The following is a 15,388-nucleotide window of genomic DNA, read 5'->3' as shown; positions in this document are numbered from 1 at the left end:
GAGCCGAGATCACGCCACTGCACTACAGCCTGGGCGACAGAGCGAGATTCCGTCTCCCAAAAAAAAGAGAGATGGGGGTCTTACTGTGTTGCTCAGGCTTTTTTTTTTTCACGTTGAACAACAAAAGGAATCATGGCCAACACTGTCTGAGTGTGTGCCAGCTCCTGCACCCCTCAGTTGACATGAATTCTCTTGGAATCCTTCTGATGCACCCTGAGCTAATTGCCAAGATTCCTGTCTGTGAGGTGGAAAATGAGGCTCAAGAAGGGTGATAACCTGACCAGGCCACAGAGCTCAGAGGTGGCAGAACTGAGATGTCAGCAGGGCTGTGCTCTTACACGCTATCTGACACTACCTGGCCCCCGCCTCCTAACTTTTCTCTATTTTAAACAACTCTGTCTGTGAGCATCTATATATAATCCCATTTAGGGCCAACTACAAAAGTGTGTGCCTATGGGATGGCCACCAACACATTACACTTTTTTTTTTTATTTCTGAGACTGTGTCTCGCTCTGTCACCCAGGCTGGAGTGCAGTGGCGAGATCTCGGCTCACTGCAAGCTCCGCCTCCCAGGTTCATGCCATTCTCCTGCCTCAGCCTCCGGAGTAGATGGGACTATAGGCGCCCGCCACCATGCCCGGCTAATTTTTTATATTTTTAGTAGAGACACGGTTTTACCATGTTAGCCAGAATGGTCTCGATCTCCTAACCTCGTGATCCACCCACCTCAGCCTCCCAAAGTGCTGGGATTACAGGCGTGAGCCACCGCGCCTGGCCCACATTACACTTTTTCATTAGCTTTTTCTTTTCACTCTTCTCTACTGTTTGAACTACTTAATTTTGTAAAATAAACACTCATAATTTATAAGTTAAGGAAAACCAGTAATAAGATTTTATGGAAGAGACAAGTAGCTGCCCCCCATAACCACTCTCCTCTTTTTCCTCAGTAATAGGAGCCCTGCTTTCCAGCAGGGTGCTCGGTTTCCCAGATTAAAGACCACATTTCCCAGCCTCCTGTGCAGCTGGCCATGGCCACGTGAATCCTAGCCAAGGGAATGATTGTTTTATTTTTTTATTTTTGTTTTATTTTTTGAGACGGAGTCTCGCTCTGTCGCCCAGGCTGGAGTGCAGTGGCACAACCTGGGCTCACTGTAAGCTCCACCTCCCGGGTTCACACCATTCTCTTGCCTCAGCCTCCCAAGTAGCTGGGACTACAGGCGCCTGCCACCACACCTGGCTAATTTTTTTGTATTTTCAGTTTCAGTAGAGACGGGGTTTCACCGTGTTAGCCAGGATGGTCTCGATCTCCTGACCTCGTGATCCGCCCACCTCGGCCTCCCAAAGTGCTGGGATTACAGGCGTGAACCACCGTGCCCAGCCATGATTGTTTTATTCTTATTTTATTTTTTTTTGAGACTGAGTCTTGCTCTGTCGCCAGGCTTGAGTGCAGTGGCACGATCTTGGCTCACTGCAACCTCCACCTCCCAGGTTCAAGTGATTCTCCTGCCTCAGCCTCCCGAGTAGCTGCGACTACAGGCGTGCGCCACCACACCCAGCTAATTTTTGTATTTTTAGTAGAGATGGGGTTTCACCATGTTGGCCAGGATGGTCTCAATCTCTTGACCTCATGATCCACCTGCCTCGGTCTCCCAAAGTGCTGGGATTACAGGTGTGAGACACCGCACCTGGCGGGATGATTGTTGTAAACATCTCTGCTGTGCAATTCCTTCTATCTCATAAGTAGGGGAGCTGATTGCTAATTGCATGGTGTGGTCTCTTATTTTGCTAAAATACATCTCCAAAAAGAAAAAATAAAATAAAAGGAATATCTATTTTGCAGAGGAGTAAACAAAGGCTCAGAGCAAAGAAGGTGACTGTCACCAGGTCTAGGCAGGAAGGATAGAACCCAGTGCCAAGCATATTCCCCCGCTACCACCCAGCATCTCCCCAGGGCCTCAAACAGAAGCTGGGCTTTGAAAAAACAGGCCCTGGGGTCCCACTGCCCAGGAATAGCATGTGAACCCACAGGTAAAAGAGTCACCACCAGGCAGTCACAGAAGGAGAAATGCTGTCTGATTCCACATACAGGAGCTAACTAGAGTAGTGAAAAAGAGACAGGAAATAGAAAGGTGGCTACCAGGTGCTGCAAGGAGGAAGAAATAGGGAGCTTGTGTCTGATGGGTGTGGAATTTCGGTTTGGGAAGAGGAAATTCTCGGGATGGATAATGGTGATAGGGGCACAACAGTGGAGATGTACTTAATGCCACAGGACTACATACTTAAAAATGGTTAAAATGGGCGAAGCGTGGTGGCTCACGCCTATAATCCCAGGACTTTAGGAGGCTGAGGCGGGTGGATCACCTGAGGTCAGGAGTTAGACCAGCCTGGCCAACACGACAAAACCCCATCTCTACTAAAAATACAAAAATTAGCCAGGTGTGGTGGCAGGTGCCTGTAGTCCCAGCTACTCGGGTGGCTGAGGCAGGCGAATCGCTTGAACCCAGGAGGCAGAGACTGCAGTGAGCCGAGATTGCGCTACTGCACTCCAGCCTGGGTGACAAAGTGAGACACTGTCTCAAAAAAAAAAAAAAAAAAAAAAAAAAAAGTTAAAATGAAAACATAGGTTAAAATGGTAAATTTGATGTTATGTGCAGATGTGGGCTGAATCACGTCTCCCAAAATTCATATGTTAAAGTCTTAACCTTCAGCACCACCGCGACTAGATTTAGAGACAGGGTCCCCCCAACTTTTTTTTGCAATAAGGTCTCACTCTGTTGCCCAGACTGGAGTACAGTAGTGTGATCTCGGCTCACTGCAGCTTCAACTTCTGAGGGTCAGGCAGGGCGCAGTGGCTCACGCCTGCAATCCCAGCACTTTGGGAGGCTGAGGCGGGTGGATCATGAGGTCAGGAGTTCGAGACCAGCCTAGTCAACATAGTGAAACCCCATCTCTACTAAAAAAAAAAAAAAAAATACAAAAATTAGCCAGGCGCTGGGTGCAGTGGCTCACGCCTGTAATCCCGACATTTTGGGAGGCCAAGGCGGGCAGATTGCCTGAGGTTGGGAGTTCGAGACCAGCCTGACCAACATGGAGAAACCCCATCTCTACTAAAAATACAAAATTAGCTGGGCATGGTGTCACATACCTTAATCCCAGCTGCTCAGGAGGCTGAGGCAGGAGAATCGCTTGAACCCAGGAGGCGGAGGTTGCAGTGAGCCAAGATCGCACCACTGCGCTCCAGCCTGAGAAACAGAGTGAGACTCCATTACAAAAATAAAAATAGGCTGGGTGTGGTGGCTCACACCTGTAATCCCAGCACTTTGGGAGGCCAAGGTGGGCGCATCATGAGGTCAGGAGATAGAGACCATCCTGGCTAACACGGTGAAACCCCGTCTCTACTGAAAATACAAAAAATTAGCCAGGTGTGGTGGCGGGCGCCTGTAGTCCCAGCTACTCGGGAGGCTGAGGCAGGAGAATGGCGTGAACCCGGGAGGCGGAGCTTGCAGTGAGCCGAGATTGTGCCACTGCACTCCAGCCTGGGCGACAGAGTGAGACTCTGTCTCAAAAAATAAAAATAAAATTAAAATAAAAAAATTTCCAAGGCTCAAGTGATCCTCCTACCTCAGCCTCTTGAGTAGCTGAGACTACAGGTACGTGTCACCATACCTGGCCTTTTTTTTTTTTTGAGATGGAGTCTCACTCTGTCCCCAGGCTGGAATGCAGTGGCACGATCTCAGCTCACCGCAACCTCTGCCTCCCGGATTCAAATGATTCTCCTGCCCTCAGCCTCCTGAGTAGCTGGGACTACAGGCACGTGCCACCATGCCCAGCTAATTTTTGTGTTTTTTTTTGTATTTTTTATTTTTTTTGAGACGGAGTCTTTTTCTGTTGCCCAGGCTGGAGTGCAGTGGCGCGATCTCAGCTCTCTGCAAGCTCCGCCTCCCGGGTTCACGCCATTCTCCTGCCTCAGCCTCCGGAGTTTTTGTATTTTTAGTAGAGATGGGATGTCACTATGTTGGCCAGGATGGTCTTGATCTCTTGACCTCATGATCCACCCGCCTCGGCCTCCCAAAGTGCTGGGATTATAGGTGTGAGCCACCGTGCCCAGCCAGATTTTTTTATTTTTAGTAGAGACAGGGTTGCCTAGGCTGGTCTCAAACTCCTGGGCTCAAGCGATCCTTCCAACCTGGCCTCCCAAAATGCTGGGATTATGAGGGTGAGTCACTGTGCCCGGCCCAGATAGGGTCTGTAAAAAAGTAGGGTTCAGTGAGGTCATTATGGTGGGTACTAAGCCAGTATGACTAATGTCCCCATAAGAGGAGCTTAGGACACAGACACACACAGAGGAAAGACCACATGAAGACACAGGGAGAAGACGGCCTTCTGCAAGCCCAGGAGAGAAGCCACAAAAGAAACTGCCCCTGCCCACAGCTGGATCCTGGACTTCCAGCCTTCAGAATTCTAAGACAATGAATTTCCATATTTCAGTTGTTTAAGCTACTCCGTCTATATTACTTGTTACAAGGGCCCTAGCAAACTACTTCAGTATTTTTTGTGTTTTTATTTTTTTACAAATCAGGTAGCCCTCCCAAAACCAGAACAGGTTCAGGGAGACTCCCTACTTCAGTATGTTTTACCACAGTAAAAAAAAGGTTTAGAAAACATTCCATCATAAAAAAAAAAAAAAAAAGCATCTCTACCATACAGTAATGATCACCACCCTCAGCTGATCAGCTGATTTTTCCTTTCTTCCTTATTTTTATTTGAAAGTTTTCGGTGAACAAACCCAAGTCCCGTCTGCTCACCTAAACAGCACACCTTTGATGACCTGCCAGGCATTGGGCGCCGGCTGGGCCGGTGGGTTCTGAGGCTGGGTCTCCGCTGGCAGGTCCCTCCCGATGCTGCCATTGCTGGTCACCTGTGGGGGACAGAGGCCAGGGTAAGGGGGGAGAATGGACACGGGGGCTGTCTTAGACACCATCACGCACGAAGGCCAGGCACAGGCTGGGCAAAGAGTGGGTGCTTATCAATAACTGGAGAATGAATCAGTGAAAACACCTGGGAAGGTGCGGTCCTCTTCTTTTAGGAGGAAAACACTCGCAGAGCACCTCTGTGACCTAGAGACAGCGGTGACCTAGAGAGTCTTTTGCTGTCCTCCTGGGGTTCAACAGCCCGGTGGGGGAGACAGATTCATCTCTAGACAGTGACAGTCCAGAACGGGGCTGGAATGCAGGAGCCCTGAGAGGCACTTGGTCCAGCCTAGGGTTCGGGGCAACTTCCTGGAGAAGGGGGCATTGGAGCTGAGACCTAAAACATAGCAAGTTGGTGGCACAAAGGAGGAAGTGAGAGAAGCAGCAGGTGCAGAAACAGAAGATTAGAGGCACAGTCTGATTCTGATGACTGTCCACTGTTCCCTACAGCTGGAGCCAGGATACAAGGTGGCTACTGGGGACAACAACAGAAGCAGTCTTATGGCAGATGCCAGATTCTTCAAGGCTGGGACTTAGCTGAAAGAGCCTTCCCCTGGGCAAACCATTCCTGAGGCCCCCTCTGTGCCCAACCCTGCCCTCCAAGGGCCCCTGGTCCGGCCGGTGGGACAGACACAGAGAAACACAACCAGACTATCAGCCGCTACCATAAGCCACGGCCACAAGACATGTCTGTGACGGCACACAGCACACTAATCCTGAGGCCAAAACTATGACCAGCTCCATCCGGCTGCTGAGAGAAAGGAGGCTCAGAGAGGTGAAGCCACTTGTCTGGTCACTCAGGAAGGACCGCAGAAGCAGAATGACAGAAGGGAAGGGGGCAGGCAAGGGAGCCAGGCACGGCTTCCCAGAGGAGGGCTCTTCACTCAGACACAGAAGGTCACAATCAGAGACTCTCTGAATGCTGGGTTTGGAAGGGGATGTTCTGCTCACGCTTCATGCACCCTGCTAGCTCCCCAGTCCTGTTCTCATTCACCCCTCCTCCCAGCTGTCCTCTCAGCCATCAGCCTTCAAGAGGCAGGACCAGGGCTGTCATGGTCATGGTTAGCTCAAGAGCACCAGCGGCACAGAGCAGGGGTGTGATAAACACCTGTGTAGCCACTGCTGCCTGAAGGGCTCATCCTGGATGCTCAGGTCACCCAAACCCACTTCCCTCTGAGGCTCCAGTGTCTGGCCCTCCCCTCCACAGCTCCTAGTCTGTTCCTCTGCAATGTTTTCTCCATTCACCTTACCCACCAGATAGCAAATGTCCCAGGAGCATGGTTAGAGGGGCTACACATGTTAAATGTGTCACTTGTCACCTCCTGTCCCCTTCACCAGCAAGAGCTCTTTCCTGTAATCTCCCAAAGCACAAGACACCATTGGAGGGGCTCCAGGGTCAAACGGACCTAAGCTATAGTCCTGGTCCCACCATTCTTGGCTGTGACACCTGGGGCACATCACTTCACCTCTCTGACCTGTGGACCAGGTTGTGAAAATACTGGAACATTTTAGACAGAAATTTGGGCCCTGCTTGCCCAGAGCTGGGGATCTAGAAGGAAATACATTAGAACGGTAAACAGGATAATTAAAAATGGTACACGGAAAACAAGCAGGGGGAAATGACAGCAACTGAGTTGGGAACAGGGATCCACTTTGGAGTGGGTGGTCAGAGAGGCCTCCCTGAGGAACTCCCTTTGATGTCTGGGTCGTCTAGGTGAGACCCTTGGGCTGAGACAGAGGAAGCCACATTTTGATGAGGAGATCTATGGGGCGGGGGTCGGCTGGGGAAGCGAAATCTGACAGGCACAAGGCCCCCTCCTCAAGGCCAGCCTAGCTATTGGGAAATTTAGGGGCCCATGTATGGGTTTCAATGGGTCTCAGTTGATTCGCGGTCAGGAAAGGACACTTGATGCCACGCCAGGATTTGAAGCTACATCTGGCTGACTCCCAGGTCTCTTCTCTTACCCGTTAGTGATGGGCAATCTGGCTGGGAACCTTCCCACGGAAAGGCAAGTTAAAACCACAATGAGATGTCACTTCACACCTATTAGGATGGCTATCAGCAGAAAGACAGACAATCACAAGTGCTGGCGGGGATGTGGAAAAACAGGAACCCTCGTACACTGCTGGGGGGAAGGTAAAAGTACAGCTACTTCGGAAAATATGGCAGTTATTGAACAAGTCATATGTGCACCTACTACACAATCCAGCAAACCCATCCTGAATGGCTACCCAGGAGGCAGAAAACATGCAGCCAGACTGGGCGCAGCAGCTCACACCTATAATCCCAGAACTTCAGGAGGCCAAGGCAGGAAGACTGCTTGTGCCCAGGAGTTCAAGACCAGCCTGGGCAACACAGCAAGACCTCATCTCTATAAAAAATACAAAAATTAGCCGGTGTGGTAGTACATGCCTGTGGTCCCAGCTACTCAGGAGGCTGAGACGGGAGGATCAATTGAGCCTTGGAGAATGAGGCTACAGTGAACCAGGATCACACCACTGCACTCCAGCCTAGGCGACAGAGCATGACTCTGTCTCAAGAACAAACAGTGGCCGGGTGTGGTGGCTCATGCCTATAATCCTATAATCCTACCACTTTGGGAGGCCAAGGCAGGAGGATCCCTTGAGCCCAGGAGTTTGAGACCAGCCTGGGCAACACAGGGAGACCCTGTCTCTCTTACTTAGAAAAAAAAAAAAAGAAACAAAATACAGCCACAGAAAAGCTTGTACATGAATGTTCATAGCAGCATTATTGGCAATAGACAAAAACTACAAACAACCCAAATATCCTTCAAGGACTGAAAGAATAAACTGTGTCACGTCTGCAGACTACTACTCAGCAGTGAAAATGAACAACTGAGAGCATGTACTTTAGGATTTCCCCAAAGGCCAAATTTCCCTGATCCTAGGTTGTAAAAAATAAAATAAAAAGGAACAACTGCAGATCTATGTAACAACATGAACCTCAAACCCATTACGCCCAATCAAAGAAGCTGGACACAAAAGACTGGATGTTGTTTATATCCTTGTTTAAGAAATTTTTAGAAAATTACAGAGATAGCACCTCTGTGGCTGCCTAGGGCTGGGAGCAGCAGAGACTGCAAAAGGGAACTTTTTGAGGGGACAGAAGCTTTCTCAGACCAGACTGTGGTGATGGCTGCACCACACAGCGGCATAAATGGACCACGAGCCAATGAACTCTATCCTGACAACAGGTGAACGTTATACCATCTAAATTACACTACAAGGCTGGGAGTGGTGGCTCACGCCTGAAATCCCAGCACTTTGGGAGGCTGAGGTGGGCAGATCACCTGAGGTCAGGAGTTCAAGACCACCCTGGCCAACCTGGTGAAACCCTGTCTCTACTAAAAATACAAAAATTAGCTGGGTGTGGTGGCAGGTGCTTATAATCCCAGTTACTTGAGAGGCTGAGGTAGGAGAATTGCCTGAACCCAGGAGACGGAGGTTGCAGTGAGCCAAGATTGTGGTGAGAAAGCGAGACTCCGTCTCAGAAAAAAAAAAAAAAAAAAAAAAAAAAGAGTCACTCTTTTCAGCTCCTGTTTCCCTCAGAGTAAAGGCCAAGCCCTCCCCATGGCCTTCAAAGCTTGGCATAATCTGCATCTGTCCCCAGCCACCCCTCTCCCCTCACCCGCTCCAGCCTCGTCGCCCTTCCTTCATCACACCAGGCACCTCCCACTTCAGGACCTTCGCACTGGCTGTTCCTTTGCCCGAAAAGCTTTTCCCTCGTGTATCTTTGGGACTCCCTCTCTCACTTCCTTTGGGTCTTTGTTCAAGCGTCACCTCCTCAGAGAGGCCTTCCTAGACTACCCTATTTAACTGCAACTCTTCTACCCACCGCTCACTTCCTATCCCCATCCCAGCTTTATTTCTGTCCATGGTACGCAGAGCCATCTGAACTGCTGTTTTTCTTATTTATCTTGTTCACTGTGTGTCCCTGTCTGTGCTTCCCCTATAAATTCAGCTCCAACTAGAACATAAGGGTAAGGGCCTTCAAGAGGGCAGCACCTATTTTGTTCACAGCTGTTATCTCCAGCATCAGCACAAGGCCTAGCATGTAGTAGACTCAATTCGCATTCACTGAAGGAATGAATGGCAAAGCTGTGGGTTCTGTGTCTGAGTTCCTGGCTATAGGAGCAGGCTGGCTAGGGCCGAGGGTCTGCCCGCTGTGCACTAGGCCCTGGGCATGGGAGAAGGGCGGCAGTGGCTGTGGACACATCAGTGACTAAGATACAGTTCCTGCTCTTGGATCTGCAAGTCCATGCACACACACAATCCACAGCAACATCTGCTAAAGGGTCCAAGAAGTAGCTGAGACCACCAGGGCTAGGCAAGAGCAGGAGGAAGCTAGGTTTTGCGGCATGTCTTCATTGATTACCTGGATCCACCATGGACATCAGGGAATTCCACCTCGGCCCAGCCTCTGTTTCAAGATCCGCCCATTCCGCAAACACTGAGCACCTCCTCTGTGCCTGGCCCTGAGCTGAGTGGTGCTAAGGAAGCAGTGGTGATCAAGGCAGTCCTGACTGCCCTCCTGGGGTTCCCAGTTCCCAGACAGTGAAACCCAGTAGGGCAGGGCTGGGACAGGGGAGCCCAGACAGTCAAAGAGGGCTTTCTGCAGGAGGGGACATCTGAAATCTGTAGGACTAATACACATCAACTAGCTAAAGAGGGGAGAGACCTGTGCATAGACTATGAGGAAAGAGACTGAGAGACAAAAAAAGAGGTTTAGAAATAAAACAGGTTCAGAACAGCGGATCTCCTTTAGCGCGGTGGTTCTCACGCAGGGATGACTTTGCCCCCCCCGCTCTTGGAATATTTGGCAATGTCTGGAGACATATATGGTTGTCACAACTGGGGAGGGGCGTGGATGCTACTGACATCTAGTGTGTAGAGGCCAGGGATGCTGCTAAACATCCTAAAATGCACAGGGCAGCCCCCCAAACAAATCATTATCCAATTCAAAATGTTGATAGTGCCGAGCTCGAGAAATCCTAGTCCAGTCTGAAGAAAAGAGTCGGATCGTGCAAGGCTGTGATTTATTAAAGAATTTGTACTTTGTCCTAAAGGCAACGGGGTAAGTCTTGATTGTTTTTAAGCAGAGTTGGTACAAGAGAAGATCAGAGTGCCATCTGGAAGCTCAGGGCAATCAGAACAACATGGGCCCTGGTCTCTCAAGCCACCACCAACCCAATAATCAACAGAAACCCAGAGGGGAAACGACCTCCTTTCAGCAAGACTGGGAAACCCTTGAAGACAGGAACTGGGCCTTCATTCTAGCACTAACTCAACAAACATTTCCGAGCTGTCCCTGAGGCCAGGCCCTGGTTGAGAAGGCTGAAAAGATTCAGAGCAGATATAGTGGGCTCTATCACGCAAATTTCATCCAGGTGTCCTCCCCAAGTGATACCACTTGCTCTTTCTCTGGGCTCCCCCAGTCCCTGACACGGACTTTTGTCACCACCTAATCATTCAGGATTATAACTGTTTGTTTACATGTCAGTCTCCTCGTCCCCTGACAGCAGGGATATGGCTGGCCCTCCTGTCCAACCTCTGCATTTAACACGGGAGAAATAAAGGCCTAAAGAGGGAAAGGAACTTGCCCAAGGTCATAGAGAGAGTCAGCTTCATTCTCCCCTCTCAACCCGCACTCCTTTCCCCTGAGCTGCCTCCCACATGTCAGTGACATCCCAGTGGGTGGGTCGACAACACCTTGATGTCTCCATCTATTCCCCAAATGCCTGAACGGTAGCTGCCTGAAATGGTATGCTCTGCAGTGTGTTAAGACAGCAGTGGGTCAGAAGTCATACCCATAGGACTATTTTACGTTAAAAGCACATCCATACCAGTCTCTGTGTCAGCAATGTCTTGTAACTTCTACATAAAGTTACAAACCTAACCGGGATGACCTTCTGGAAGCGCCTTAGTCTCACTGTTCCTTGGATTCTCGTCTGTAAAGTGGGTCTGTCGGCCGTGCTCTGCTAATCCTGACTTCCCCACAGCTAGAAAATTCCCAATCAATCACTGCGCACACCTCAAGCACTACAACGAGACCTGAACGCCAGACCACTCTAGGAACGGCCTCAGAGCCTGGAATCGCGGAGTTGAGAACCCAGCGCGCCAAGGTACAAGCCTGCGCCCCTCTGAGCCACTGTCTCCCCGGCTCGAGCGATGAGCCTGGTGGCCGCCCGGCTGGAGCGTGCAGGGGACCCGACCCGCAACAGGGCCCCGTTCACGGCACCGGCCTCTCGGGCGGTCCGGCCCTGCCTGGGCCGGGTATTCAAGGTCCCTCTGGGCAAGGAGCCCCCAGTGCACGGGATTCCGCGACAAGAGGTAGGACACGCCCCGTGGGAGGCCCCCCGGCTGGGGAAGAACCCCCTCAGTCCCCTCTCGGCCTCCGTACCTGACCGGAGCTGCCTCCCCCGGCCGCCACCACGGCGCTGCGGGCCCCGTCCGCCTCCTGCGCCGCCGCCATCTTCCCGCTCCGGGTCCCCGCCCCCGCCGCCAGCCCCGCCCCGTCCCCGGCGGCGCAGCGCAATCGCGCGAGATTTCACGCTTCCTAGCCCCGCGGGGCCACCGTATCCGGCAAGAGTGCCGCGGCCACGCCTCTCAAGAAGGCCACTTCCGGCTATGAAAGGACCAACCTGGCCACCGTATTCCTCTTTCCCGCAGCCCGTTTGTTTCCCCCTAATAAAAACACTGTATGCTCCGAACTCCAGGACTTTCTCGGCCAGCATGTTCCTCCCGCAAGTTCTGTCCCTTCCGCCCCTTCACATTAACCCGCCTTTTCGGTTATATGAGCCTTTCGGGACATCCTGTCTACTTCTCTCTGCCGATTCTTCGCGTCCTTTTCGTTCCATGTTTCTTGAGCTTTACCGGCCACAGTACGGCTTCGAACCACGCCCCTCTTTCGTCAGAGGAACCTTTCTGGCCACCGTATTCGGATTCGAAGAACAAGCCTTTTGCCCAGCACCCTTGTCTTCTGACCCCTCTTCCTAAGACAACTCTTTCGTCCAAGTCTCCTGAGCTCATATCCTTTCTGTGTATTTAGAGTTCCAATTCCAGGGGTCTTACGGCTAACACACCTCCGATGAGACTCTATGATACAACCCCAAGCCTTCGGACAGCCCTGCCTAGCACGCATGCGCGTTCCCTTAGTGGTCCAAACCTCGCATCCGTGGACTAGGCTTCACAGGCTCTGAGAATTCCACAATTTTTCATTAGCTGTGTGTCTTCGTACAGCTGTAAACCCGGACATATGCTGAGAGACCCCTAGTTTGGAGAGGGTGTTACGGAGGCCCAGAGAGGACAAGACTCTCAGAGGCTGTTAGCTCTTCTCCCGTGAAATTGGGTGGAGGTCTGGCCAGGATTCTAACCCTTGTGGTGCTACTGACCGGATAAGATATCCTGGACAAGTGACGTCTCTCTTTTTTTTTCTTTTTTAGACGGAGCCTCACTCTGTACCCCAGGCTGGAGTGCAATGGCGCGATCTCGGCTCACTGCAACCTCGGCCTCCCGAGTAGCTGGGATTACAGGAGCACGCTACCACTACTGGTTAATTTTTTTTTTTTTTTTTTTTTTTTGAGACGGAGTCTCGCTCTGTCACCCAGGCTGGAGTGCAGTGGCGCGATCTCGGCTCACTGCAACCTCTGCCTCCCGGATTCAAGCAATTCTCCTGCCTCACTCAGCCTCACAATTTTTTTTTTTTTTTTTTTTTTTGTAAGTAGAGACGGAGTTTCACCGTGTTGGCCAGGCTGGTGACAAGTGACATCTCTGTTTGAGCCTCAGTTTCTCCCCTTTTATAAACTAGGGATATAATCGTACTCGTTCTTCGTCTTCCCGTTTTGCCCCGCTGTGTTACTGGGAAGACGTAGTTAGATCACGAATGGAAAACATCAGGCCCTGGGCCTCATGTTTAAGTGGTCAATATTCGGGGCGCTGTGATTATGAACTTTATATATTACCTGGAAAGAGAGTAAGCTTTGCATTGGGATATTATAAATATTTAATTATCATTTTATTATCAGTTTCCTCCACTTTCCTCTAGGTCTCAGCTCTGTAATAGTAGCTCTAGCTCTAGGAAGCTCTCTCTCAGGCCTTTTCCCATCCTCCCTTGCCCCCTCAGCTCCTCCACCCCACCCCTGCTCACTTTGTGTCATCACTGTCAGGGATGGGTGTGTCTCCTCAACTGGGCAGGCTGATCCGAGACTGTTGTGGTCACTGCTGTATCTCCAGCACTGCCCTGGAGATGATTGCCCTGGGGATGAAGCTCTCTAAGTGCAGAAGGTGAGTGACTTACCTCTCTGAGGGCTAACACAGGGCAAGAAGGAACCTTAGAAAACTTCATTCCTGGCCGGGCGCAGTGGCTCACGCCTGTAATCCCAGCACTTTGGGAGGCCACGGCAGTCGGATCACGAGGTCAGGAGATAGAGACCATCTTGGCTAACACGGTGAAACCCCGTCTATACAAAAAATTAGCCGGGCGCGGTGGCGGGTGCCTGTAATCCCGGCTACTCGGGAGGCTGAGGCAGGAGAATGTCATGAACCCGGGAGGCGGAGCTTGCAGTGAGCCGAGATTGCGCCACTGCAGTCCGGCCTGGGCGAAAGAGCGAGACTCCGTCTCTCTAAAAAAAAAAAAGAAAGAAAGAAAGAAAAGAAAACTTCATTCCCCAGCCAGGTGCGGTGGCTCACGCCTGTAATCCCAGCACTCTGGGAGGCCGAGGCAGGCGGATCATCTGAGGTCGGGAGTTCGAGACCAGCCTGGCCAACATAGTGAAACCCCATCTCTACTAAAAATACAAAAATTAGTCGGGCGTGGTGGCAGACGCCTGTAACTCCAGCTACTCGGGAGGCTGAGGCAGGAGAATTGCTTGAACCCAGGAGGCAGAGGTTGCAGTGAGCCAAGATCATGCCACTGTATTCCGGCCTGGGCAACAGAGCAAGACTCCGCCTCCAAAAAAGAAGAAAGAAAAGAAAAAGAAAACTTAGTGCCTCATCCCCACTGTTACAGACAATAATGGTGTTAATAACGATTCTTTGAATGTGTAGGCCCAGTCTTTAAGTCCAGGGATGAAGTGAATAGACTAAGACAGGGATTGAGGAGAGACTTTGTGGGGTCTGAAGCTTATGTGTTTTGTGGGCTTCTTTTTTTTTTTTTTTTTTTTTTTTGAGACGGAGTCTTGCTCTGTCACCCAGGCTGGAGTGTGCAGTGGCATGATCTCGGCTCAATGCAAGCTCCGCCTCCCGGGTTCATGCCATTCTCCTGTCTCAGCCTCCCAAGTAGCTGGGACTACAGGCGCCCACCACCACGCCCAGCTAATTTTTTGTATTTTTAGTAGAGACGGGGTTTCACCGTGTTAGCCAGGATGGTCTCGATCTCCTGACCTTGTGATCCGCCTGCCTCGGCCTCCCAAAGTGCTGGGATTACAGGCATGAGCCACCACGCCCGGCCTGGCCTCTTTTAAAAAGTACCAAATTGGCCGGGCGTGGTGGCTCACATTGTTATCCCAGAATTTTGGGAGGCCGAGGCTGGCGGATCACCTGAGGTCGGGAGTTCAAGACCAGCCTGACCAACATGGAGAAACCCCCATCTCTACTAAAAGTACAAAATTAGCTGGGCATGGTGGCACATGCCTGTAATCCCAGCTATTCGGGAGGCCGAGGCAGGAGAATCGCTTGAACCTGGGAAGCGGAGGTTGTGGTGAGCCGAGATCATGCCATTGCACTCCAGCCTGGGCAACAAAAGGGAAACTCTGTCTCAAAAAAAAAAAAAAAAAAGTACAAAATTTCTTGTACAAATTTAGGCAGAGGACCATGGAAAACCCAGGCAAGTGAGGGGCTTTGAAACTTTCTCCAGCCTCACTGCAACCCCAACTGTGCTCTCAGCTGTAAATACAAACTACTGCAATCTGCTTTCCAAGTCTCAAACACTGCAAGGGCCAATGTGTTGGAGCATGACGAGGTCTAAGCTTCTCATGAGAAGTGTGACCTTGGACAGGGCTCCTGTGGAGCCAGGTTCCCTGCAGAGCCTTCCTATGCTCTGTTGAGTGACCAAATAAATTCTGCCATTCCGTCCAGGCTTCGTGGCTCATGCCTGTAATCCTAGCATTCTGGGAGGCCGAGGCAGAAGAATCGCTTGAGCCTAGGAGTTTAAGACCAGCCTTGGTGACATAGCGAGATCCTAGCTCTACTAAAAATTAACAAAATTAGGTGGTGTGGTGGCATCCACCTGTGGTCCAGCTACTCCGAGTCTGAGGTGGGAGGGATGCCGGAGCCCAGGAGTTCGTTCGAGGTTGCAATTAGCTGTGATCACACTACTGCATTCCAGCCTGGGTGACAGAGTGAGACCCTGTCTCCAAAAAAATTAAAAATCATAATAAGTAAAAAATTCTGCCATTCCT

The 15,388-nt window shown here is 50.9% G+C and overlaps 1 protein-coding gene across 4 annotated transcripts in view; it reads right to left on the bottom strand.

Annotated features, from left to right (window-relative positions):
• The window catches only part of CLPTM1 (CLPTM1 regulator of GABA type A receptor forward trafficking), a 38,857-nt gene extending 26,595 nt beyond the window's left edge, over positions 1–12,262 (bottom strand). For 2 of the 4 annotated variants that reach the window (XM_054463638.2, XM_054463641.2), the window contains exons 1-2: positions 11,392–11,522; positions 4,806–4,918 (exon numbers count right to left, since the gene is read on the bottom strand). In XM_054463638.2, coding sequence (XP_054319613.1) covers positions 4,806–4,918; positions 11,392–11,463 — 185 coding nt within the window. In that variant the 5' untranslated portion in view covers positions 11,464–11,522. Of the gene's footprint in view, positions 1–4,805; positions 4,919–11,391; positions 11,523–11,772 lie in introns of those variants that run through there. The other 2 variants (XM_054463640.2, XM_054463643.2) reach the window with 2 other exon arrangements.
• Between the last annotated feature and the right edge of the window lie 3,126 nt (positions 12,263–15,388).

Source organism: Pongo pygmaeus, chromosome 20, assembly GCF_028885625.2.
Source record: "Pongo pygmaeus isolate AG05252 chromosome 20, NHGRI_mPonPyg2-v2.0_pri, whole genome shotgun sequence".
Lineage (NCBI taxonomy): Eukaryota > Metazoa > Chordata > Mammalia > Primates > Hominidae > Pongo > Pongo pygmaeus.
Note: the sequence above shows the minus strand (reverse complement) of the source record. Positions and strands in the feature narration are given on the sequence as shown.